The 27,380-nt window shown below is 39.6% G+C and overlaps 1 protein-coding gene across 8 annotated transcripts in view; it reads left to right on the top strand.

Annotated features, from left to right (window-relative positions):
- Positions 1 to 305: 305 nt before the first annotated feature.
- Positions 306 to 27,380, top strand: part of B3GALT1 (beta-1,3-galactosyltransferase 1) — a 181,328-nt gene continuing 154,253 nt past the window's right edge. The window contains exons 1-4 of one of the 8 annotated variants that reach the window (XM_072932206.1): positions 306 to 1,302; positions 7,186 to 7,327; positions 14,406 to 14,532; positions 14,777 to 19,918. In XM_072932206.1, the coding sequence (XP_072788307.1) occupies positions 696 to 1,302; positions 7,186 to 7,232 (654 nt within the window). In that variant the 5' untranslated portion in view covers positions 306 to 695 and the 3' untranslated portion in view covers positions 7,233 to 7,327; positions 14,406 to 14,532; positions 14,777 to 19,918. Of the gene's footprint in view, positions 1,303 to 7,185; positions 7,328 to 14,405; positions 14,533 to 14,776; positions 19,919 to 27,380 lie in introns of those variants that run through there. The other 7 variants (XM_072932205.1, XM_041717458.2, XM_072932200.1 and 4 more) reach the window with 7 other exon arrangements.

Here is a 27,380-nt window from a genome sequence, read left to right on the forward strand (position 1 = left end):
TTGTTTGCAGCTCTAATTCTGCACCTGCATTTAGTATGTTATCTTTTAGATATATCAGGTACTGTATCTTTGCAACCTCCAAACCCACTTTTGTCCAGCTCTAGACTTGCATTTCTTTAAGTGACTGTAGGCGAGCCATTTACCACCACGGCCCTCCAGTACCACGCCCATGCCCCTTCCCTTAGTGCCTTATACCAATAATCCTCTACGGCTCATCTTCGGTCTTCACTTCTCCAGGGCCTGTGGTACCTAGCAGACCTGTTCACCTGTACAGTACATCACTGTGGTTCGGGCCCAGAACACCTCGTTCTACACAGAGTAACAACAAAATGCAAACCTATGGGTGCACCACATAAACAAAAGTTAGAAACAGGCACCTGGTCCGCTGGCAAAACCCGCTGCTACAGCTGAACCAATTTAAACACAGGTGCGGGCAGGTGGGCACTGCCAGTTCTGAGCCCTTGTGAACTCGCCGCCGCAGCGCAGTGGCAGCCGTAGCGATGGAGGGTCCGGCACGGCACGGCACAGCCCGGCGCGGCACAGCACGGCAGCGGGGCAGCAGCCGAGGACGCGGTCCTGTGCCCGCCGCGGCCGCGCCAAGGTCGGCGGCCGCCGGCAGCAGCCGCAGGGATGTTGCCGGCGGACACGGTTTCAGCTCAGTGGAATTCCCCTGGAAAAAAGACATCTTCCACTAAATGTTTCTTATTTTGAACAAAGCGCCCTGGTGCGAAACTCCACATTGCTGCGCTCGCGGGGAGCGGGCAGGCACACGCTCCCAGCCGGCCGCTGCACGGCCGCTCCCCAGCCCGCTCCCGTTTCCCAGAGCGGCCGGGCAAGGTTGGCCCAGCCGCGCGCGTTACCAGCACCGGCACCCTCCGCCGGGGCTGGAGCGCGTCCCGGAGAGCCCGCGGCGCTGCCGGGCGGGGACACCGGCCGCGGGCACAGCGAGCACCCCGCCCGGCGGGGACAGCGACCGCGGGCACAGCGAGCACCTCATCCGGCGGGGACACGGGCGGCACGGCCGCGGCGCGGCTCCCGCCGCCCGGAAGCGGCGCTGCCGCGCGGAGTGTCTCCCATTGGCCTGTTCCCGTCACGCCGTCCCGCCCCCTCGGCGCGGCGCGGGCGGCCATTGGCTGGCGGCGGTGCCAGTCGGCGAGGGCGAGCTCCGCCGGTGCCCGCGCTCGCGCGGCGCGCGCTCTGCCGGCTGGTGCGGCTGCGGGCGGAGCAGGGATGCGCCCCGGCTGCGGGAGCGCGGCGCGGAGCGGCGGCAGCCCGGGCGGCCGAGGGCGGCGAGCACGGCCGGTAAGGTCCGGCGGGAAATGCCCGTCGTCGTGCGCATCTCGTGCGTACGGTTCTGAAGGGGCCGCTGGCAGCGCCGGGGAGCGGTGCCGGCACGGGAGGAGCGGAGAGCAGGCGGGATGCTGGGATGCCGGGATGCCGGGGGCGGCCGGCGGCGCTGGGCCGCGGCGGGCAGGGGTCGCGGGCGGGCGCGGTCCCCTACCGCCCCTCGCCGTGCCCTTCGGCGCGGGGGTCCCCGGGCGGGACCGGCGGTGCGGTGGGAACTTCGTCTGCCCCCGCCCGGCTGGCGGCGGCCGGTGGCGCCGGCGGGTGCCGCGGCGGGGGGCGACATCAGCCCTCCTTAGGGGCTGCGGCGCTGCCCCCCCGCCCCGCCGCCCCGGGAGGGCCGCCGAGCGGGGGCCCTGCTGTGGCCGCGGGGCCGCCGGGGGTGCGGCCGGGGAGGCGGTGTCGCGGGTCCCGGCGGCGGCGCTGCCCCGGGCGCGGCCGTGCCCCGGTGGCGGCAGCGCGGCCGTGCCCCGGGCCCGCGCTGGGGGCGCTCCGCGCGGCCGCGCTGTCCTGGGGCGGCGGGCTGAACTTCCCTTCGAGCGAGGATTTTACTCGAAGGTGTTCCTGGACGCCCGGCGAGGAGAGTCTCGCAGCCGAAGGCGGCAGCGGTGCTGCTGTGGCCGCAGACTGGGTCTTAAAGTTGTTAACACAGTTACCGCAAAGAAAAGTTATTTTAAAGTCAGCGTATCGGTGGCGGCTGGTACATGGCCACTGGCTATTGAGACGGAGGAATTAGAAATAGGAAATCCTTACCTTTATCCTTTATCCTTATGCACTCCTTTCCATTGTTCTTTTAGCGGTAGAGACAATACTGGAAGGTTTTGAAGTGTTGTCAAATCTTGTTAATTTAGATTAAAACAGCATTCAGGTGTTCTTTAGAGATGTTGTAAACACTAAGTATCTTGATTATGTAACATTTCAAGGAATCTGCCAAGATGTTGCCAGACTTCGTGATGAAGAACCTGATTTTCCAGTCATGGAAATACAGAGGAGTTTTGACATTGATTCGGTAGGAAGCAGGATAGCATCCACAATTAACAGACCAAGAGAAATTAGTTCTTGTTATCTGTTGGTTATTTTACATCTCTTGGGTTTGGGTTTTTTAAACATTTACACACTGTGCAGAAAATGTAAATAGTGTTTAGTTTGATTCGGGGTATATTTTGGTTCCTCTGTACCTTTAAGTTTCCTTTTCCACTTTCTAGGAGTGTATTGATCTTGTTCACTTATTCTTGATAGAGTATTCTGATTAGTTAGTTATAAGGACGTGTTCAATCACGTGATGCATAACGTGTTTTCAGAAATGTTTTAAATTATGATAGATGCAAGGGTGAATAAGCAGTGCAAACACCATTGCAGCACATGCATGCTCTGCTTTGGGGAGCTAAAGCCCATTTTTAAAGCTTTGGGGAAGGCACAAGTAAGTGTAAAAAATTGGAGGTGTGGAATTTAGAGCTGGCACAGGTTAAATATTGTTCCCTCCCTGCATAACTACTCACTAAATAACATTTTTGGCAGAATATAAATTGTACAAGAACTGATATTGTACATCTCTAATTCTAGATAGATTGTACAGGTTCAGCAAATGTCATATTGCCAAACCATTTTTTCAGTAAACCTCATTTAGTGAACCTGATTCAGTGTCATCAGAGTATTTTACATTAATGTAGAGAACAATCCTCATCCAAGTATGTCATACACAGCCACGATGCAGTGTCTGAGATGCACTCAGTTTTGCTCATCTGTCTCATAACATCACCCATTTTTTCCTCATGTGCTTTTTTAGGAAAGAAAATCCCAAATTTTTGTGGTTGTTTTGTGGAAGAGAGCAGTGAAATCTTTATAGAGATTACAGGCTGAAAACACTAAGCTTTCCCCTCACTCTGCTTTGTGAGTGACACCAAATTTTAATCTAAATATTTAGCTTGTGAATGGGTAAACTGTAGAACCTTCAGCACATGAGTAGACTTCATTTGTGACAGTCATTTCAGTGGGGCGGTTCCCAAGAGAACATGTATACAGGAGAATGTATGCCAATGATCTTTGTCTTAAATACCCTTTTTCCATGCACTGCTCTAAGGAAACCTTTTCTAAACCATCAAAATATTTCAATGCTGTCATGTCAGAAGGGTGCTCAATTCAGTGTTTATTCATCTTTGTCTGTTAGTAAGTAATGAAATTTTTTGGAGCAGCAATCATTCCACCACTGAAGTCAATATAAGTGTATTAAGTATTTACTTGTTAAAAATATTAATCGGCTGTAAATTTATAAAATTCATAAGTATTATAATTGCATAATGCTTATACCTAGTTAAAAGAGGAGAATGCAGAAGTTTCAGAAATTTTTAGCTTGCTTTTCATGATTTTCTTCTGTATAAAAGAAAATTAGTCCATCTGTATGCCTCCCAACACTCTGAGATATCCTGATTTTTCCAAAGCTGCTTTTGTAGTAGTAATTTTTATAGGATAGTTTCGCCATATGTCACATAATAAGAAATCTGGAACTGAAGCAGTCAATTCTGTCATGGTTTCCACCATGTTGCTTATTTAGTTAAACAGATAAAGATGGATAATAAAATAATATTGATGTAATTTGCCATGACTAGTAAGAAAATTATTTCTTTTGATACAGCTAGGGAAAACAAGTGGTATGCTTTTTAGAACTAAGTGTATTTTAGAAATAAGTACATATGTGCATTCAGTTGAACCAATGAAGGGTTGCAGAAGCTCAGGGAAAACATGAATGAATGATGTATCTCCTAGTTGCATTAGATTATACAAATGGTACACCGATCTGTTTGGAACAGCTAATGCTGTTTTTGAGCTGCATAGCTGTTAGCCGAGTCTCCATCAAACACAGCAACTCTAAATGCTGATGTATGGCAGCTCTGCAGAACTCCAGATACACAGAAGTATAAAATGCCTCAGCATCCAAGTGTTCCCTTTGTTGCTTGCCCACAGGCCTCAGATGTTTCCACACAGTGATAGTATCTGCTGCTGCCTAGCACTGCCATGGGCATGGTAACCAGGAGTGCTCTGCTTGAACACTCTGTCTCCTGAGAATGCCTTTCAAGGAACTTAGAAAAGGAATTAAACAGGAACTTAAACAGGAATTCAGCTCCCAGTGCTGAGAACAGCTCTTCAGCAGAGGGAGAGAGGCAAAGATGGGCAGGTTGTTCTTTGGCTGACAGACTGCAGATGTGTTGGTGGAAGAGATCAGCTTTCCCCAGCACACCAGGAGAAAGAAAGGATTTACAAGGGTCTTGGGCCTTTTTTAGCCTACTTTTAATACAGAGATGAATCAAGGTGTGATCATGAATACATTACAGATCTTGGTTATGAGACACTCCTCTTCTTGTATCACTACCTAAAATTTAAAATTGCCAGGTATTGCATGTGTAGTGGGGAGTGGACACTTTTTAACCCTCTTGCATTCTGATTTTTGTAGCTCTCAAATCAAACTCCCAAACTAGATAGCGGGAACAATCTAGATATCTGTAATAGTTACTAATTAAAACTTACATTAATATTACCTTAAGGATTAAAATGTGTAATTTAATGCATATATAAGTGTATAATTTAAAGCATCACTACAAATATTTATTAAATACACAAGTATGTATTTTTTGCACTAGAAGAAGTTACCAAATACTGGTGAGGGAGGTAATGGTGAAGAGTGCAGTGAACGAAGAAAATGCTACATAACTGAAATCTTGTGAGAATACTGTTGAGCTACATTTATTAATTTCTGTGGAATGTTGCCATTATACCTTTTCCCTTTGCAAGTGCTCTGTATTATCAGTAGTCTCAAAGTATTGTAATTATAATATGCCTATTTCATGTATAAACAGTAGAGGAAGGCAGAAAACACCCGATAGATACTGACTTTTGCACTCAAATTTTTAAGACTGCCATCTGAGTACCAGCAGGCTTTAACTCTTACTGTCTTTTGAGACTTACTTTAGTAAAAATGTGAATGACTTACATGGCTAACCTTGCTTCCCTTTGAGCAGTTCTGCAGCTCAGCTCTTAAGAGAGGCTGATGTTTGTTTCTTTTGTCCCTCAGCAGGTGGCTACAGTTTCACTGAAATAGCTGATCTTGCTGTGGCACAACATCTGTGGCTTTCTGGGGTCACACTGTTTGGAGTAATGCAAATATTTCCTCTTGGTTCTGACCCTTATTTTTGTTTAAAGATACAGTACTGTTTTATTGCTTAGCATAGGATGTTGTCTTGGAATTTATACTGAAGGACTGCTGTTATTCAAATCTGACCTCCATCTTCCACAGCTGCTAAGAAGCAGGGGTGTAACTTTTGTGGATTTTTCAGAGCTCAGTAGAAGATACTGAAGGCAACTGAAGTGAAGAACATCAGGAAAGCTCTGCTGTGTCAGACCAGTGCACCTTCATACTCAGGGTTCAGTCTCCAGCAGTGAATTAAGGGATGCTGTTAGGGACTACACACAAACCTCGCTGTTTTATGAACCTGTTCTCTTGTACTCTTCCTGCATACTTGTTTGTCATATTACAGATGGTGGGTATATATCTGCTCAGTGGTTTTAGAGCCCATTTGTGGACCTGCAGACCAAGAACCTGTCTTTTTCAAACTTGTTGCTTTACTATCTTCACAGCCTCATGTGGCAGCAAGTTCCAGAAGTTTACCACTCCCTTTGTAAAGAAGCACTTAATTCTTTTATAAACTGATGTTGTGCTAGCTTTGTAAAAGGTCCCTTAGTTCTATTACTAAAGGATTTAGCAAGCAGCTTTACATTAGTTTATTTACCATCTTCATTATTTGATTGATCATATCTTGCTTCGGCCTTCTTTTCTAACTAAAGAGCCCCTCAAGTCTCTTTTCCTAAGGCAGGCACTCCATCCTTGTGATATTTTGTTCTCTGACTAGAGTCTATTCTTGAGATGCAGAGACTAGACATACTTGAGATGTGGACGGACTGAGGTTTTATAAATGTGCACTGTCTTCTTCTCATTGCCTTTCCTCACGATACCCAGTATTTTGCTAGGGTTTTTCTTGCTGCTATATGTAAGGATCTGTCAGTAATTTTCTCCAGTCATTTGTCAGCATGGTGTGTATGTGACTGAGATTATTTTCTATGAGATGTTTTAGCCTGTATCTATGTATCTATACTGAAACTCATATGCCATCTTTTTGACCACTCTGAGTCCAGCACAGTGCTTCTGGAGCTCTTTGCCACATAAAACAGAAAGAAAACTGAAAAGTACCATTCCTAGCACTTATCCCAACTGCAATGAAAGGGGAAGTGAGAATGGTGGTATATGGTATTTGATCCATGCTGATTGCTGTTAAAATGATTTTTAATTAAAACCAAAGAAGCTTTTAAAAATATTGGAGTGCAAAGCTCTATTTACTCAAATACCTTTAATGCTTTCCTAGCCTCTCTATGGATTCAATACACAACAGGCTAAACTCCAATGCTATCTAATTAATCACCTTTCATTTATGAACTACATTTCATAGTAAGATGAAAATAATAACTAAAGCTTTTCTTCTCCTCCCTCCCAGTTGTATTAGAGGTTAGGCTGGAAGCCCGCCATATAGAAAGGATCTCTTCATGTTCCTTGTTCAAAGGCAGGCTAGTCATTCGATACTCAAAGCATGTCACCTAGAAAAGCTGCTGCATTGCCAACAGCATTGAGAGTGAGGTTTAAAGAAATATCAGAAATGTATTATTAGTGTGCTGTGTTACTACCTAGTGTTATGTAGTAATAAATACAGCAGGGCAAGTAACTCCAGCAGCCTGTCTGTGATGATCCTGTTTCCCCTTCTCCCAGTCAGTAACACCATCCTTCCTAACCCTTTGCAGAACTACTTCAGCATATAAGTCTGGCAGAAGACTGGCCACTGACTTAAAAAACCAAAACAAAACAGAAACCCACTTTCAGCTTGAATCTGCTTCACAGAGGACCTTATGAAGGCTGTGCAAGGGAGGACATAGAACTATGAAGGTAAATGCAAGAGGAGAGCAAGATGGTTGAACAGCAGCAGTTAATAATATGTGCTTGTCAAACCCCAGTCTGAAGTGCTGTTCTGTTTCTTGATTTATTGTTGTTCGAGTACTTGGCAGAAGTACAGGACTATTTTAGTAGGCAGCCTATTGCTTTGTTAATTTAAATATTTAGCTTAAAGAATTGCATTTTACTTCCTTTGAAGAGAGGCCCCAGCTGCTCTACTACCAATTTATGAGGTCATGTGCTGTGTAAATCTGGTTGTCTAAAAGACTGTTACCAACTGTAGTTGACTGCAGCAACAGGATTCTTCTTTCATTTTGTTTTGCTCTGTAATACAGTTCATCAGAACAGCTTTTTCAAATTAGCATGTATTCAAGTACATAACAAATGTAGTTCTACTACCTGATTTTTGTCATGGGTGGTTTAAAGTTTTGTTCCTGATCTATAAAATGGGAGCTGTTTTTTGGAATCTGTAGCAACCAAAAGAAGGCAGTTTGCCAAAGAAAAAGGTTTTGGTGAATTCCATTTACATGGTGTGCTTGAAACCCACCAGTGCTACTTCATGTCAAGCATGTCCATGTGTACAAGTAGCTGCAAAGTCAGAACAGCTTCTGTTGGCTGATGCAGCTCAAAATTAGTTGAGTGAGCTCATGGTAGCCTGCAAGGATGTCATGGATGGACATGAACACTGTCAGCCTGCACAGTCTTTTCCCCCAGTACTTACAGACCACAGTGGTGATAATTGCTGAATCTGTGCTGAATACATTTGGCAGCAGTGATAGAGCAGTGCCAAATGTGCTGCTTATCTGCCTTAAACAGACTATCATTGTAAAAAGTGGAACTTGTGTTCCATTGTTCAATTGTGACAATATCTTCTTGTGTTAAGATGTGTGCATTCATCTAACATTTTTTATAAGATACTTCAGAATCATCAACCAAATTTTACTACAGTCTTCCACAGAAAAAATACTCAGATGTAGGTACAATGGTACATGTAAATGAAGCCACATGGTTATGGGCATCCAAAAAATAACAAGTTAATTTCTTTCATATGTATACTTTTTCATAAGGTCTGTCAAGCAGCTAAAAAGAGTGGCACTGGTACAGTGCATTGTACTATAAAAATCTATTATATTAATGTTTTCCTAAAGCTTTCAGCATTTGCAAGATTTTTCCATGTAGAAAAATAATACATTTTACTTGGATTTCAGACATTGTAGTAAAGCCACTGGTTTTTCTTTTTGCCAAGCTTTTGAGTATGCTGGTTTCTTGTTAAAAGGCCACAGAAAATGCACCTTAGCATAAAAAATCATAAACCAAATTCTGTTTATGTAGTTTATACTGTATTTACTTTTAAAAAGCCAGGCAGTAATGAAGCACTGCTAAAAGTTGGCTAAAAGATTCATATATATGAGGTTTTCATCACAAGAATTAAAGTTCAAATCAAAGTTTCTCACCAAATTAGTGGCAACTAAGTCATGTTGAGTCTGATGCCTCTCATTTGCTTGTTTGGGATTCATCTCTACCCAATCAGTTTGTTAAGGAGCACATTACTTCTTCTGCTCTGAAGTACTTTTACACAAATATTTTGCTGTGTTGCAGCTAAGCTGAAAAAAGTTTTTGTAAACCCTGAAGAGACTGGCCTCCTTGCCAGTGAATTTTCATGGGCAAATTTCAGATTCCTGTACAAAGTCAAACATTGCCATTGACTAATCAGGCATTGAATTGAGCCAGAAAAGTCTGGAATAGATTTGAGCATCCAGTCCGGTACTGATTCTGTAAGTTGGATCATATTAAACATTTCACATGGAAGATATACTGCTACTGGGAAAAAAGTTCTTTTATCCATGTATTCTATCTAGTTCATGAAATTGGAAGTCAGTGGTAGTAGAATTCAACACATTATATCCTAATTACAAGTGAGGAGGAAATACTGAATACTATTTTATGGGTATCTCATTCTGAATATTTCTCAGGAGAAAATAAAAATTCTTTTTTTTTTTTCTTTTTGCTCATGCATGCATGAACATAGAGGAATCAAACAAAATACTACTAAAACTAAGAACTAATTTGTAGAAGTTCTGTACTGTTTATTAATTTCATTTTCAGTAGGGAAATTAAATAAATACTTCTGTCATTGCTACTGATGCCAAATATAAACAGACTCAATTGTGTTGAGAAGTACCAAAATAAGATGTTTACTGTGAATTGATTTTTTTTTTTTTATTTGCAGAGAAGAAACAGTTATTCTTTGTCTTTAAGATTTGGTATTGATACCAGCTGAAGTCTCCTGCAAACTGATTTTGGTACTGCAGATCAAATTCTAAAATTGCTCTTTATCATCTGACACAATGAGAGCTTTAATCTTATGAACAATCATGACAAAATTAGGTAGCAAGAGAATTTAGTGGTAAAAGCAGAAAAGCTCACCTGCAGGTTTTGGGAGGAAAGTCATGCATAGCATCAGCTGGCTTGCAGGCTTTTTTTCGTTTCAGTTTTCTGAAACAAAATTAATTAATTCTTTTAAGAACGTAAAACATAAAATGACACTGCAAAACAGCTCAGTAAAAATTCACAGAAAATAACTGAGTCAAAAGTAATAGGCTTTCCTCTGAAGGTGTTACACTTGTACTGGGTATCAGGCTATGCATCAGGTCATAGTAAAATGAGTAAATGAATGTGGATGATGCAGCAGAAGTGGTGCATCATTCAACAACCAGTCACTCACAGTAGGTTTCTGTTAGGTTTTGTTTGCCCTGCAAGGACTTATCAGAACAAAGACATCCCACCTGGAAATGGAAAACTTCCCTGAGCCTCTGCCTGCTGTTGCATTTCATCAGTGGCTTTTGACTCTGGCTGTTGCTGGCTGGGTTATTGCAGATCACTCTGGCTGGCTGTTGTGGGATCACAGGTCTGCTCAGAGGCAGGCACCAAGGCACAGGAGGTTGAACCTTGGCCAGATCTAAATCATTTAAAATTATGTATTACTATATTAACCCCAAAGTCTGGGGAAGTCATACATCAGGTAATGTATCCCAGCTGAAGTCACCTGGAAATAATCTCCTTCATAATTTGAAAACGGTAAGAAAGGAAAATGTTGTTATAACCCATAAAAGTAAGCAACCTTCAAGTACTAATCAATCCTGTGTTTTGTAAACTATGTCCCTGTTTTCTAAGCAGTCACTCAGCCAAGTTACCACATACTTTCCTTTTGCTGCTAGAGATGAGTTTGAGGTGATTGCTTTGTAGAGACACTTCTGGCATGAGCAAACAAGTCACTTGTATCTGAGCAACTCCTATGCATTTTGTACAGGTGTCAGTGAAAAAAAGACTCAGACCTGGTGTAATTTTTGCCTAAGACTTTTTGGGCTCAGGTGGTTTTGACTGCATGTGACCTGATATTTTGGAACTATTTAGAATTACTGTTAATGCAGTTCTTTCTATCAAGATACCAGTAAAGGTTCTGTGTGTGTTTTTCCAAGTTTTATAGATCTACCCAAACTTTTTAAAATTAAGGTGTTTTTCCCATCTTTCAAACTATTAATTTTTTGTTATTGCGCCACGGTTCCACTTACACAACATGCAGTTGTTTGAAAGTAATTTTAGTCATGGTTTTAACAACGTGACTTCAAGCAGCTCTATTAAAAATACTACCTGATTTTACATTTTAGAAAGTGTTTTACACAAAGCATGTGTGTCATGTAGAACAAAGCAATTACCATCTTGTACGTTGAAACAACCTCTGAATAAAAAGTACGATGATTAATACCAGAAATCAGTTTTGGTATCAGTTATAGTACAAATGCTTTTAGTAAAGAAACAGTCTTTGAGACTGAGTTATCTGAAGATTCAGAAGATTGCACACAGTGCAGCACACACGTGGTGTCAGGTTTGGCTCCTGGATTCCCTGCTGCAGTGAACACCAGAGCAGATTTGCTCTGGCCAGAGATAACCAAAGGAGCAGCCCTGGCTGCATGTGGTGGATCTGCTTCAGTCCCATTGTGCACGTGGCATGGCCAGAAGTAGTTGGTCCCAGGCACTAGAGAGCAGCTGGAGTGCGGGATGAGATCTGCCCAGTCGGGAAGGATTTTTAGGTGCAAGGACATGCATGGGTACCTGGTGGCACTTGTACTTGCCTGGGTGGGTGAAGTTCAAAGACACTACAGCTTGGTCCCCTGGCTGAGCCTTTGCCAGTGGCACCACAGTTGTGTGAGCACACTCCAGACTCAAGTGGCTGTGAACTGGTTTTGTGGCAGCTTACTCCTCTTGTAGGATGTCACACGCTCAAGACTGTGGCCCAGCAGTTCCAAAGTGATGATAAAAATACTGATCAGAAGTTTAGCTTCAACGTATCTCAGTTCAAAAATAATCAAAATAAGCTGTGTATGTATTTATGCATTACATTGTTAATCTGTTATGTTGTCTTGTGTACTACCTCAGAAATCTGTAATTGCTTCCATTTTGTACGTGTTGTTCTTATGTGTCAGGATTTCATAACTCACTGGATGACATTTTTACCTGATTTGTCAAGAAGGGCATGGTACTAATAACAGTATCTCTGTTATCTGATAGACTGTTTAATAGAGGCAAATAAAGCCATTTGACTTTCATATATTGTCATAGTTGAAAAATAAAATGTTGATCTTTTGAAGATGATGACCACGTCTTTCATATGTAAAACCATAAAGATTGTTGTAATCTTATTTTATTTTGCTATACAGTAGCTAGATAAGAATGTTAGTGTTAGATATATAAGTACCAGCTTATCTCATGGGATATTAAAATTTTTGAATTGTTTTTTGTTTCAGAAGACAAAGACTTATAGTATTTTAGCAGTTCTAATAGGTGGTAATATGAAAGATAACTAAAAAAGCCATGGACATGTCAAGTGTAGAAAATAATGAAACCCAGATTGGTTGAATTGAGGATTTAAAACTGAAAGACTGTTCCTTTCTTTAACTAGTAAAACTTAGGATAGAAATTTTTCAATGAGATGCAGTGACATGGTTAAAGACAAATAGAATTTCTGACTCTGTAAGTAATACAGTTATATTGTAATGAAAATGCAGGAGGTGTTCCCTGTGAAGCACAGCACTAATATATCATGTATAACCAATATGGAAGTGATTAAATTGCTTTACAAGCAAAGGTTCGTAGCACGGTAACAAGAAACATTACAAGTTAATACTGCTTCTATCTGAAGATGTATAGCTTTGTGCTAATGAAATATTGTAATAACCTTGCACACCTTTAGAGAACAACACCAACTATAGCTCGCAGGAGTTATTCTGCAAACATTAGAATTATTCTGCTTAAATAATTTTTATGCAAAGAACAATTAAAATAAACATAACCGTAAGAATGAAATGACCATGTTAATTGTTAACAAATGCATAAAAGGTGGGCTAATATAGAAATATGCAGATAGAAATAAAATATTTTTTCAGAAGTAAAAGTAGTTGATTGCCAAGTGGGTTTAACATTAATGTCCTTATTTAAAGCCTGCTGGACTAACTAAAAGTGATCACCTCAGTTAAATTCAGTCAGTCTTAAGTTTCTTCCCCTCTTGCTTAAGAATGAAAAGCCAGGACTTCCCTGAATTTCAGTGAATCCAGTTTTCAGGGTTTAGGTAGCTTCAGCGTATTTAACAGCTTTCTCTAGAATATGGTGTTGCAAAGATTTATACTTTCCTTTTCCACAAAAACTGTAGCCTGGGGCTTCATCAGGATAGTATCTGTACAGTTGTTTACTGCCAGAAACACCTTGCTCATTTTTTTTGCACTATATTTGTTCTGGAAATAATGAGAGATAACAAAGTGAAAACTGTGTGAGTTTGGGTGAGAAATTTAAGTTGGCAATACAGGTAATATTATAAGTTGACATTAATTTTAAGGTTCTAAAGAAAATTTGAAATAAAATGGTATGTTCTGTTTTATAAGGATTGTTTAAGCATTGCTAGAAAGCTTGTATATTATTTATTTTCTCTGAGTGTAAAATTTGCCAAACTTTTTTTTTTTTGTTTTTCTTTTCTGATCCACAGAATTCATACACAGGAAGGCATGCCAGATGCATATGTTCTTTGTTCCTTTAAAATACATAACTCCTTCATCATTTGGGGCATTCATATAACCCAGTTATTTCTTGTTATGAGGAAATTCAGAGCTGAACTAAAAGCTATTACCTACAGATTTCTGTGCCTGTTAGCTTAAAAGGGAAACAGTCTGCCCCCTCTTCTTGCTACATTATATAGTGGTATGACAATAGTTCTTTTAATTAGGTCATTAAAACATATATAGAAGACCTGACTTGGCAGACCTAAATTACCTAAATATCACAGAAAAGTCAATAGGATGTTTGTTCATGAAATGAGAATCTCGCTGAACAAAAGACTGTACTGCTACTAGTAAAACTTTGCATCAAGGCTGAATTCATAACACACTAGCAGCTATATTGCATTGAACTCTATGATGGAAATGCAGTTTGAACTCCAGTGTTTACTCAATATGGAAGTGACGAATACATGGCTCTAATAGAAATGCCATTTTTTGTGCCAGGTAGTTACCCAGTGACTGATGATGAGTACTTTGGTTCAGGAATTGGGCATGTCAGTTAGCACTATTCTAACTAGGATTTATTTCAATGGCATTTTATTAAATATGCCAATTTATGTATAGTATTTGACTTCGGGTGGTGGTGACAGAGGATTTCTTAGAAAAAGCATTTCTGCTTCACCAGTGAGATGCTGTCGGGGGTCCTATTCTAGGGTCATGTAAAAGCCTGGTATAAACTTGTATGTGGATTTCATTTACACTATTGCAGAGTCAGTTTTACCAAAGGGTACCAAGGAAGACCTTGAAGTGTAGTCACACAACACATGCTTTGTTTTTATCAGAGGTATCTGTCAACAAAGTGAGGGTGGTTGTTGTCCTGTTCAACTGGAAGTGCAGATTTCATTCCCTTCAGAGCTCTGTAACAGTTCCCAAGACAGAATTTCCTGAAGGGAAAGGACAACACTGTTCTGCTTTTGCTATTTTCTGTGGCTACCCAACAGGTGCTATTTGCTCTTCTGTCCTAGAGCTGCTGTCTCTGACCGTGCACAGGGCTGCATGCCAGGGGAGGCTGATGCAGATCAGGACACAAATAGCAAAGCAGCCTCTGCCCAGGTGTGCTCACCTGAGCGCCTCGGACTTCCACTGGGGAAGGTAACTGTCTGCTGTAACACCCTTCCCTAGCAGAGGGGAGGAAATGCCTAGATATTGGTGGAGGGTTCTGTTCATTTGTAAACTATTAATGAGCTGTTATTATTCTGGTATTACCTTTAACATATTTTATGGTGTGTTAAAATGAATAACAATGTCACACTAGCCACATCTTATTCATGAGGTGTGATGCATGAGCATGAGGCTCGTTGTTTTTAAACAAGGACTAATTTCTGTCTCTCCCCAGATACTAACTAAATTCACTCAAAGAGATTTTGGATGACACAAGAAGCAATAGTCTACTTAAAAGCTTACAGTTCTTAGAAAATACTTGGAATTCCATTCAGGATGTGAATGAAGTTGAACCAAGACTTCAGCGTTCCACAAAATAAATTCAGAGTCTTCACTCTTGCCAGCATGCTGGGAGTTACGTTTTCCACCTAAAATGGATTTCTAGCTCATGATTATAATTCTTGTATAAATGGTTAGTTTTTATTGGGAAGCTATTTCTTGGTTTGGAAAAAATACTTTTTTCCCCTTGGTGCTAAAATCATTGAGGTGGAAGGTTTGCAAAAGAAACTTCCGTGTCAGAACCCAAACAAGGCAAAGGGCTAAAAACGCATCTTAAGGACCATTAGTCAGAACAATTTCAGGTGACAGTAGCCAAGATTGTTTTATATATGAAGTTCATCAAACAGAAAGTTGGTTTCTTTAGCTGGAAAAAATGCCTAAAGGGGTATATTTTTGCTGCAGTTGCTAGGGAGCAGCTTACACTGTATCTGTGGGATATAATGTGAGTCATGTAAAATGCACTATGCTGATAATTTACCTCTGAGTGGTTAGAGCTGAATATTACATTCACAGAGCACATCTCATTGTACAAAAAATGAAGATGAGATGGATGTTCTTAGTAATGTTTAGGTGATGGAGCCACACAGGCACACAAGGCACAGTACACATGTACACAGTACAGGAGCATGTCAGTACTACAGATCTTTAGGTGAGCAAAAATCCATACACTGACTAGATGGAGGAAAGAACACAGCAGAGGAGAAGAAGTAAAACCCATGTTTTCATATATTTGACAGATCTTTGGAATGAGCAAAATCCTGAGAATCCCGAATAGTGTAGTCTTTTTTAAGGCCAGCTCACTGGACTGGAGGTCTCTGCTACCAGTAGTCTGTTGTTTTAACGAAATGAGGATGGGTAAATCATGAGGGGGATCTGAGTTGCCCTGCTCCAAAGTGAACATGCATTTGGAAACAAAACTGCTTAGCTATGAAATGTCAACATCTGTAATATAAGGCTCTATGATTATTTAGTTACAGGACTTTGTAATTTTATTTCAGAATCTGTCAGGTTGGAATTATTTTGGTTGAAAACACAGTCTTAACAGTTCAATATTATTAAAACTGCAAATGCAATACATAAATTATACAGTTATAACACTGGTTACTATATTGCTATAGATTTCCATTTTTATATAATAGTTAAAATCTCAATATTTTTTCCTTACTGCATCAATACAGTGATACTGTCTTTAAGTTAATTGCTTCACCCGTTTAAGCACTGGTGCAAGTTTGTCTCACATACTGTACACAGAGATGGAGTGTGTTTTCCTCAGCAATTACTGCATTTGTTCAAAGTGAATTAGAAAATCAAAAATGTTAGGAATATTCTTTAATTAGATGATTAAAGAACCCAGCAAGTAGTGTGATGTTCAGATAAAACCAAAAGGTATTCTGTAGCATTTTAGTCCATGGTAGAATTCAGACAGGACATGAGTTATACTGTGCCACAAAAGGGTCTGCCGTTTCTTGAAATCCTGTATGGCATATATTTATAGTTTTCAAGTAATTTTATCCTTCCAGGCTCAGCTGCCTCACCTTGAAAGATGCTTTCAATAAGCAATCTCACAGTAAGCTGTCTAAAAACATGATGTTATTGCTAACAACACTTTGAAACCCACTGAACTTGGCCTTCACAAAACTTTGTGAACAGATATTATCAAAACACAGCTGAAATTAGTGAAGTTGTGTACACTAGCTACACTAGCCAAATATTTTTTAAAAACCCTTTCATAATCTGCTGTTGCAGATTATTGACTTCTTCAACCTTTTCTAAATGTTAGAGGAGTTTTTTTCCTTCTTTAGTCAGCCTTTAAGAATTTGATTCTTCCAATGGTTCAGCTCTTCTTAAGTTTTTCATAAAGGCCCAACCTCTCTTTCCCCCAAATACAACTTCTAGTAGTGAGGAAACACCTCAAACTGATTCCAAAGGTTCTGTTCACAGTACAGTGTTTAAGTGATACCTCCTTTTGAATAGATTTGTTGTACATGCATTGTTCTGAGAAGCAGTTTCTGATTTCTGAAATGTTCCTTTTTAAATAAAATACAATAACTTCCTTCTGTAGTTTTTGTATTTTTATATAACTGATTATATTTTATAAGCTTTGATTATTATATGCATTCACATATTTTTCACTGAGCTGTTTGGGTTTGCTTTTGTAAATGAAAGATGTAAAATAAATAATTCAAAAGAAAACAGGACTAGACATTGTAATTGCTGTTGTATATAGTTGTCTGCTATCCCACTTGTGTTCTGCTTTACTTCTGAAATAGCATAATGCATTTCTGTTAGTTGCACAAAGAAAAGTATTTTGTAAAGAAGCAGTCTGAAAATATTTTAATCTATCTCTTAAAATATGAAGTACATTATTTCTATTCCTTCTTTCCTCCTATTCAATTTAATTGTTCAGACTTCGGACAATGGTCATAAGAAACACCAAGGCACAGTCAAATACTTCTACTTTCCTTCGTACAGTGAAAATATCTACCTGATTTTTTTAAAATATCTGTTGTTACATATCTCCCAGAGATAATTTTTTTTTCAGTTGAAATATTTGGTACTTACAAGAAGCTTGTTGGGATTTTTTACCAGTAATGAGTTTAATACTCATATAAACAGTTTCTAAAATAACCTTGAAAAGTCTGTATAAAAGCTACCTAGGACTAAGACATTTTTATGCATTCTTTCTGAAGCATTAGAGCAGCAAGAATATGATTAATTGTAGTTTGGCATTTTTCAAGTCTCTTTTCTTACCCTGGATAATGCCTATTTTATTTAATATAGCAGATGAGAAGTTGCACCTCTGGGACAAGTTTTTTTGTATTAGATTTATAATTTGATTCCCAACTAACTTAACTCTGTGGAAAGGACAGTTGCATTGGGTTTTTTTTTCCACAAATCTGAAGCAGATTTGATGCAAAGTACTGGATCCAAATAGCTGATGTCTTATGGGAGGAAGGGTCAAAAGTTGGAAAATAGAACTAGAACTGGAATAAAAATGTTTAAATGGATGTAATTTGCCCATACTACATCACAGTGCTGTCTGGATCTCTTAGCCACAAATTAAAATTTTTTTTTTTTTCTGAAGTCCAGCTCTAATTTCTTAGCACCTTTTTGTAAAACTAGACAAAATTTTATTCTATCTTGTTTAAAAACAACCCTTTCAATCTGTAAATGCCACCTGAGTTGTCAAATACTCACAGAGACCATACTCAATCTTACATAATGACATAATATTTTTCTTTTATGTCTGTTGTGATTGTTTAAACCCAGCCAGCAACCAAATGTCACCCAGCTGCTCAGCCACTCCCCCAGCAGTACAAGCCCTGCTCAGCAATAACAAAACATCTCTGAATTATCAACCTGTGTGCAGCACAAACCCACAACACAGCCCCTACCAGCACTGTGCAGAAAAGTAACTCTACCCCAGCCAAAATCAGTAATCTGTGAAGGAAGACTGGGTTTTTAAGTAAATATCTCTCCATGAGAGTCATTCATAGAGATTGCAGTTAATTGATATTTTGCTGGAGTTACTCATGGTAGTTCCATTCACTGAAGTCTGTAACAGCACCACAGTTCAGTTTGTGAGATAGCCATATACTACTGCAAACCAGCATGCATTTCAGTGTCTTACTTCATTTTAGAGCTGTTCCACTGGTCTTCGTAATTTTATATGTAATAGTGTATATATACTAGTATATACTATACTATATATATAATAGTATATGTATCATAGTATAACAATATATATAATAGTGTTCCTTTTTACATGTATGTAATTTGGATGCCCTTGCATGAAGCAGCATAAATATAAAAAGGACAACAGCCCCTTCTCCACAGTACTTGAAGTTTGCTGTTAATGATTCAGACCACATTAGATATATGAATTATAGGGTATATCTGCATTTGTAATTTTTGCTGTGAAGAAAAAACATTTTTAAAGGGAGGGAAATATCCTCTAGTAAGCTGTATTTTCAAAGACTTTAGGTTCTAATCTGATGGGATTGTTGACAATCCTCTGATTGATTTCTTAGGTCAACTGAGAATTCAGGTTTTCATCACAAATAAAAATTTGTGAAGTCAACATGGTTTATGATGTCTTGATACTGTCTGCAAATGTCTTTGCACTTCCAGCTTCCAGTACTTTTTAATTTTTAAATAATACTACAGAGGAAAACAGTCGTGATGCTTCTTGTTGATTTTGTTGGGAAAAAAATTAAGTAGGCTTTGGCACTGAGCTGTTAAAGCTCAGCTATTTACAGGAGGCAAAATGAATATCTGTGAACTCTCTATTTCCAGAGGAGCAGTCACCCAAAAAGTGTAGGCACTTATATGCAAATCCTGAGCCCTCTCTGGAAAATGTTCAGAAATTTGAGGTGTAGCATAGGGAAAATACTGGAATGCTGCTTCTGCTCCTTTAATAAATATCTACAGATAGTGTGCCTGAGCTGTGTGAACTGTGTGAACTGCTGTGTCCATTTTGGTTTACACCATGTACATACAATTCTTAAATGTCCAGAGATAGCAATTGTGTGACTAGTGGAACAATTCCAAGCTGTAATTTCAAGGTGAAATCATGACCTCTTTAGTGCCATATATTCTGTAGTGTTAATGTTACATTGTTCCTCATGAACATCTCACCTGGACAGGGCCTGCATGTTTACAACAGGCTGAATGAACTTCGGGCTGCTCACGGACAGTGACTGTGGGAGGGATGATCTTTCCCTGCTGTTTTATGTTGGAATCACAAGCCATGGCTGGAAGCTGTTTTAAGGTGACAGCACTGTAGCTACTCAGGGATGTAGCCTACAGCACTAGACCTCTACATTTTAATTTTGGTACTATATGTGCTTATATGTACATTACAAATTTGGCCTTGCTGTGCAGAAGTGATCCAGAGATTCTGAACAATAGTGAATCATCTTATTCTGCCATAACACCCTTAATTTTCACTACAGTGTTTATCCCAGCATTTCCACCCAGCTCTGGGATGGCTGTAAATTGGTTATTCAAGTTGTAAGAAAAAGAAAATAACCTAAAACAGCAAGACAAAACAGAATGTACAGTGAATCACAGCCAAGGTCTAACAATCCTGTTCCTCCTAATAAAGACTCCCCTATTGCTGCTCAGCAAGAAAATATTAGATTTCAAACAATAGCTTTGACTCATTAAATTCCCTTAATCCCCCCATAGCTCTATTTTCTGAAAGGAAAGATGCTTCTACAGTGTAGTTCATATAAATTAGATAATCCTACCAAATGGTTGGATTGTGCAAGAAGAGAGGCCAGGTTGTCTCCAGCTGTCTGAAGATGGAGGTGAGGTTGGACAAATCAAGTAGCTGCATTTCAGTCAATGAAGAATAATTTAAGGTGAATTGTGTTATATGTGTTAAATGTGACTAGTGTCAGTCTGTGCAGGCAGTTCCTACCTATTCTCCCTATGCACAGACCGGCTGTTATTTGTGTGTAAGAAAGCCATAGACCTATGTAGGAAAGTATTTCAATGACTATTATACCAGACAGAGACTGACCAATAAGCAATTTCCTTCAGCTGGCTGCACTGTGGCATCAAGTTTTAAACCTTGGTTGACCCCTCTTTCCAGCTCTAAGGACTGTTAGTTAGGCATTAATTAAGTTATGCTTACTGAGAGCTCCTTAATGCAACTTTCAAATGTAAATAAAGTTGCAGGAGTTCCACTTCAAGTGAGCTTTGTTATGATTTTGTCCTTTGGTAGGTGTCATGGAGTCTCCTTCTCTGGAGATGCTCAAAACCTCCCTGGAGGTTTTGATCCTGTGTAACCTGCTCTAAGTGATGCTGCTTTGGAAGAGGGCTTTGACTAGATGGACCTTCCAACATCAATGATTCTGTGATTCTGCATTCCTCTGGGAATGAAGCTGAGAACTCTGATTGTTTTGGCTTTTTTTTTTTTTTTTTTTAAACTGATGAAGGTACCTAAGTCTGTAACACTCTCTTAATTTAGCAGTTGCTTTTAAAAGGCAACAAAGCCCCACCAAGGAGCTACATCATTGGTTACTCTTGCAGATTGTGGAGATGCTGAACAGGGCTAACAGGCTCCATGTGGGTTATGCTTGTTTAGTGCAGACTTGGTTCTGTTGTTTGGTGTTGGGGGTTTTTTAACTGCCAGCTAATCTTGAGGAAACTTGTGATCAGCATTTCCTTCTTGATAAATGAAGGAAGTAAACAACTAAGAGCTCCTTGTCTGCTTTTCTGAAGTATGGGACTACTCAGATTGATAGCATCCACAAAACAGCAGACTTATTGGAACTTTCCCATTCTCCAGCTGCTGTGTTTGGTACCATAAAATATGGGGTCAGGATGGTATGCCACAATTATTCATTCTTTGACAAATGAGACTTCCATTAATAGGAAAGGGAGTTTTGTTCACCAGTAGAATGTGAGGCAGTACAAGGATCTTTCACTAGTGCTGTATAGAGGATCTCTTCTATACCTGCATTAGAGAATCCTAAAGGTAAATAACAGATCGTTGTTTCCCTTTCCTAGAACATAAAATTGGCATGGAATAGTAAGAGCTTGTATTCAAAAGAGAGGCCTCCAAAGTCACAAATTTCTCATAAGCATTTGTCAGTAATGTGTGGTTTGTGCCCATATGTCTGGCTCATTTTCCCTAAACATTACAATGATTTTCTGTGGCCTAATCTGATATATTCTAGATGTTCAAAACAAAACAGAATAATTATACTACATATATATTTTGTAGTCCTCATTAATTTGTTTGGAATCACAGCTCCCTGAAATTATAAAAAAAAGTGTATCTTATAAAGATACACCTTTCTGATAATAACAGTTTAATTAAGCATTGTTTTTCACCAAAATTGGTGGTCCAGAAAATTACATAAAATTGAAATTATAAATCACTGTTAATACCAGTTAAGATTACTGTCTGCCACTTGCATCCTTTGTTAGACATCATATGACAGAAACAATGGGTATGAAATACTGGTATGATGGTACAGGCCTTCTTAGTCTTGCTGCCAATCCTTTATTAACTCAAGTAGAAAACTTGGCAGGTGGAGTTGGGTTTCTGACCCTTTGAGAAGGGCATCTTCCTTTGACAGAAGGACCTGTTTCAAACCACAAGTCAGGAAACAGGATTAACAGGTGTGAAAAGCAGTTGTGTGCAGACCACAGCAAGCATGAAAAAGGTTAAGGCAAGATTCAAGGTCCAGACAAGCAGTAAGGCAGAGCAATGAAGAAGCAGCCATGTGGTCATGTGATTGTTACTTTGTTAGTTGTAGAGTATGGAAAACGGAAGGAATTAGTCATTAGGTTATTTTGGAAACCTCAAAAAAAACCAAAATAAAACAAAACAAACAAACAAACAAAAACCAAAACCAACCCAAACCCACAAACAAAACAACAAGCAAAACCAAACCAAAAGAAACAAGAAAACCCAACCAAACTAAAAACCCACTAGGGAAAAGCTATTGCTTTCTACCTCTGCATTTAACATGAAATTATTTTAATGTAAATTTTTAAAATTTACTCCGGAACACTGGAGTACTTTGTCTAACACTGGCATCTTCATACAAAGGGCAAGAAATAGCAGGTGACACCTGGATAAATGTCTCAACCCCACTGTATGATGATATGCATTCAGGGACTGTATAGTGTGTCCAAACCAATTTTTTGCACAGAATGTTAAGAGCCTAGCAGACAGAAACTTTAATGAGCATTGGTACCTATAAGAGTTAGAATAATGCAGGCAATAAATAATAAGAATGATCCTGTTCAAGCCAAAGGAATACTTAGCCTGACTAATTGTAGGGGGGGTAGGGAAAGAAGTTTCTATCATTTTTATCATTTTGTTCTTCATATGTATGTCCTGGGCTATCAATCAGCTTTCTTTAACTGAAGCCAGCTGGCAGGTGACACTGCAGTTTATCAACGACCAGTAAATAAAATGTTATGCTCCAGAAAAATTCAATTCCCAAATCCCACCCCTAAAAATCAATAAAGTTTCTCCTCCAGCTAAAGCATTTCTTATGAGCATTCATTTTTTAAATATAGCAAATTTTTTTCACCTTTCTTAAAAATAAAGATAAAAACTAAAACCAAATTAATATTAAAAGCTATGAAAACTGTGGTACTAGAAACAAATTGCTTTTTAATTTTCATAAACATTAAACTTTCTTTAATTTGGGTTAATAAATAGTTATTTAAAACTAGTAAGGATGAAAAGGTTTATTATATCAGTCCTTAAAAACTAAAATAATGTTTGGAATTTTGGATATTTCTGCTATAACATTACTCTTACTCTCTGAAGTTCCTGTTCCCAAGTTAAACATCACAAGACTGGCTACTCTGTTGAATAAGATTTTATTACATTAAGGTATATCATAATGCACCTAAATAATGTTGGTTTTGTCAGTCAGTACCCAGCTGTGGTTTAGTCTGGAATTTCAAACTATAATGAACTAATAAAATCCAACTCAATGTTCATTAGTTTTTACATCTTTCTCTTTAAATGTTTTGATGCACTCTCATTCAGGAGGTGGCAGAGAAGTGTGAGCAGTGCAGTCATGGAGGCACAGGGGTCTGTGTGCTTTGCACTGAAGTCTACATAAGCTGCCAGGTTGTACAAATGCCTTTCCCACTTTCCTTTGTGTATCAAAGCTGTATTTAAACTTTCCTAGTGTTGTGGTTGTATCAAATTAAACCTCTTGGAATTCTCTGTGTCACCTTCTATTGCTGCCAATGACATCTACATTCTAGTGTGTTATTGTTTTGGCCTCAAAATAGGCTGCTGTTAACTTTTAGGATATTAACCATTTGATGCATTCCCCCTTGCTGATCTTTTCCAGTGGCCCCTAGAGCTCTTCAACTCAAAGAGGTTCCTGCAGCTTGCTCTTGGTGCAAACTGAAGCATTCAGCCCTTTATGGAATCAATGGAGTCTAACAACTTTATCATATAAATATCCTTAATAAGATTTTGGAATCTTCATTGACTGACACAATATGGTCAGTTGTCCATTTGCTCTGAATTGAGTGTACAGGGAATTGTGTTACTTCCTAATCCCACGGTCCTCTTCAGAGAAACTTGTGCAGATCTCTGAGGAAATACCCATTCAGAGCCTCTTGGTTCAACCCACCTCTTTAATCAACCATCACACTTTTTAAGACTAATCTGGATGGAATGTAATCAAGGTCTTACAAAAATAGAAAAATATCCATATGGAATTCTAACAAATTGACTTCTTAGACAGATGATGTTCACTAATGCATATTTTAGCTTAAAAAAAAAAAAGGGTATGGAATATAGGAAGGAAAATTGTATTTTGTTCATGATTATGCTAATTAAAAACATGCTTGAATTTGGGGGGGTTGTTTGGTTTGTTTTAAACTGAGCTGCTTGCATGCTCGTACATTTCTAGATGGGAATAATACTAATAGTCCTATAACTTTAAAAAGTTGTGGGGCTTATTTACAACGGGAAAGAATTACCATATCCCTATCTTGAAAATAAGTCATATGGACAAATGTACTCCAGCAAAAATGAGAAATAAAATATCTCCAAGTGAAGATGAAATTCAAAGAAACCATCATCAGATAAGACCCACAAGTTATCTCAGATCTATGTATCAAATTTGAGCCAATTCACTAAATTAAAAGGATTGGAATTATATTCATGTTATTTCTGACAGTTACATTTTCCTGGTTTACACCAGAACATCAAGAAGGACATTATATACTGATACATTTTGTAGCATCTTACTCAATAACTAGAAATATATTGAAGCTTACATTTCTAAGAAGCATTTACAAGGTAATAGCTCCTATAAATTCTGCCCAGTGTGTGGAACAGGCTATTCAGGGTTTTTCAGTAAGGGAAAATACAGAAATATAGGAAAGAACCTGAAAGTCAAGACAACCATTTTCCCAGTTGTTTTGCTTGTGTGGCAGTAGGAGTTATTTTTCTCTCCTGAGTCAGGTCTCACAGTCACTGGGGGTAAAGTACAGCGTTTGTTGTGACCACACTCAGAAGCCATCCTCAGTGGGTGGGCGAATGCAGCGGTGGCCCGGCAGGAGCTGTGGAGCTGCGCCTTGCTGCGGGATGCAGCAGGCTCCTGCAGCCTGGCTGTGAGCAGCCCTGCCCTGCAGAGCAGCACAGCCCCCTGTGCTCTGCAGCCACCAGCCCCCTGTGCTCTGCAGGCACCAGCCCCCTGTGCTCTGCAGGCACCAGCCCCCTGTGCTCTGCAGGCACCAGCCCCCTGTGCTCTGCAGGCACCAGCCCCCTGTGCTCTGCAGGCACCAGCCCCCTGTGCTCTGCAGGCACCAGCCCCCTGTGCTCTGCAGGCACCAGCCCGTTCATTTGCCCGCTGAACGCGTCAGCAAACGCGCTCCCCTTCCAAAGCCACCTTTGGCACTGAGAGTCTTTGCATTTATTTGTGGTAGCGACTTGCTGGGACAAAAGAACTCACTGTTTGGAACAAATGATGTTCCAGTACCTCTGCAAACATCATCCTGTAACACTGTTGGTGTGTTTGGGTAAATTCAGGACACCAACTGAAGCTCTGTCTGGTTCTAGGTAGCTTCTGAGAATAAGGATTCCTTCATTCTCTAGCTTTCTACTAAATTATTTGCCTATATGAGAAAATGGAAAATCTACGAGGAAGACAGACAGTTTTCTGGTTTGAAAGCCTATGGGAAAAGTGAAACTAGTTTGTTTTGCCTTGTCATCTCGATCAAGAAGTAAATCATGTAATGCCTTCAAGAAAAAGACTCACACTTTATTCTTCCCCAGATGGTAATATTGGTGCACAGAAATGAGGAAAGTTGTATTGCACATGCTCCCTTCTGATACTGCATTTGCTTTATTCTAATTTCCATGTAAAAGGAATTACTTGCATGTTAACAATAAGAAGAAAAATCAGGACCCTTCCACCATTAGATAATCTAATGCCAAAAGCACTGCCACAACAACTTTCTGCCATTATTTATGTAGGGAAGGGAGACAGTCAGCATCTATTATGTTGTTTTCTTCATCAGCCCCCACCCCAGGCTGAGGTTTAGTGTCAGAGACAGGGAAGAAGCATTCGGCTACATTCTTACACTGAGGTGAGAAAGTCCCGACCAAAGCCAGCACAGTGAAAAAAGGGGTAATTTGTAATAAAATGAGATAGATGGTATTGACAATCTGACAGGACAAATCCTTGTTTGCAGTGGGAATGATTTGCAGTTAGCAGATAAGGTCAGACAGAGGATGTTTCGTATCCAAGTCATCATCAGCTACAGAAAAAGTTACTACTTTCCCCCTGGGCAATTGGTCTTGTCATTCACACCTGTCTTTACCATTTTTTCCTGATGTAAACCTGACTTTTTTATTCTTGAATCCTGTATGCTAACTATATATCTATATATCTTGGGCAAAGAAGGTAAAGGGGGAGAATATAGGCTTCCATTGTCTAAATCAACATTTAAATACCTAAATAATGCAGCCAGTTCCTTAGTTTGCTCATAAGGTATTCTGGTAATTAAATATCTTTTTCTTGACTGTATTCACAGACATTTTGTCAAGGAAGGTTCTACATTAAAATCTAGAAGACTTGTATAAGTATTCTAGAGTTTATTCTTGGTTTACTTTTGTGCTCTTCCAGAATCATCCCATCCACCAGAATTTACTACAGGTCACTGATCCCAGGTAAAAGGCTGTCTTACAATGAGTAGGGAAGACAACTACTTGTGTTATGCACACCTCAAGGATATTCCTTTCAGAGGAGGTATGGAAGAAGCTCATGGATTTCTTGGCATTAATTTCTAAAAAACGACATGAAGTTTTGATGCTCCTTTTCAGCTTTGAATTGTCTGGCTAAAGCAGCACGGTACCATTCAAACCTCTCTAATACCACCCCAGATCTGCAGTAAAATGCCATAACCTCTTTGTGTATGTAACAACCCAACTCTCTGTATTAATTACTTTAAAACGGCACTCTTTTTTACTCTACTCTTACTAAATGTACCACCTGATTCACGTAAAGGAAACATTTCTACATCTTTTAATTCCAGTTGTAATCTGAAGAGTGGATCATGACAGGATTTTGATTCAGTCTACCAATGAGCATCCAGAGAATGCAGAGAGATAGTGAAAGTTCTTACTGTGCCTTTAATCTACTGTAAGAATCCTTTTTTTATTAATAATACATGTGAAAGAATGAGTTTCAATGGACTGATTGGTTCCAAGTGCTCTGTGTACCTCAAATGGTAACAATGAAAGCAGGGTTTTTAGAAATAGGAGAATGTATTTAATATGTACATTTTAAAATAACTTTCTAGCCATTCATTTTATGGGCACTACTCCAACCACATATTTTTAGTACATATTCAGTTTTTGCACTAATCTAGGATTTTGTCAAGACATCCCTGTTGTGCCTTTGTCAAGCAGAATTTGAATAGAATACCTGAGTAAAAAGTAGAACACGCTAAGGAAGAAATCTAGCCATACAAAAAAAAAAATTGCACATCAT

The sequence above is a fragment of the Taeniopygia guttata genome, chromosome 7 (genome assembly GCF_048771995.1).
Source record: "Taeniopygia guttata chromosome 7, bTaeGut7.mat, whole genome shotgun sequence".
In the NCBI taxonomy this organism is placed as follows: domain Eukaryota; kingdom Metazoa; phylum Chordata; class Aves; order Passeriformes; family Estrildidae; genus Taeniopygia; species Taeniopygia guttata.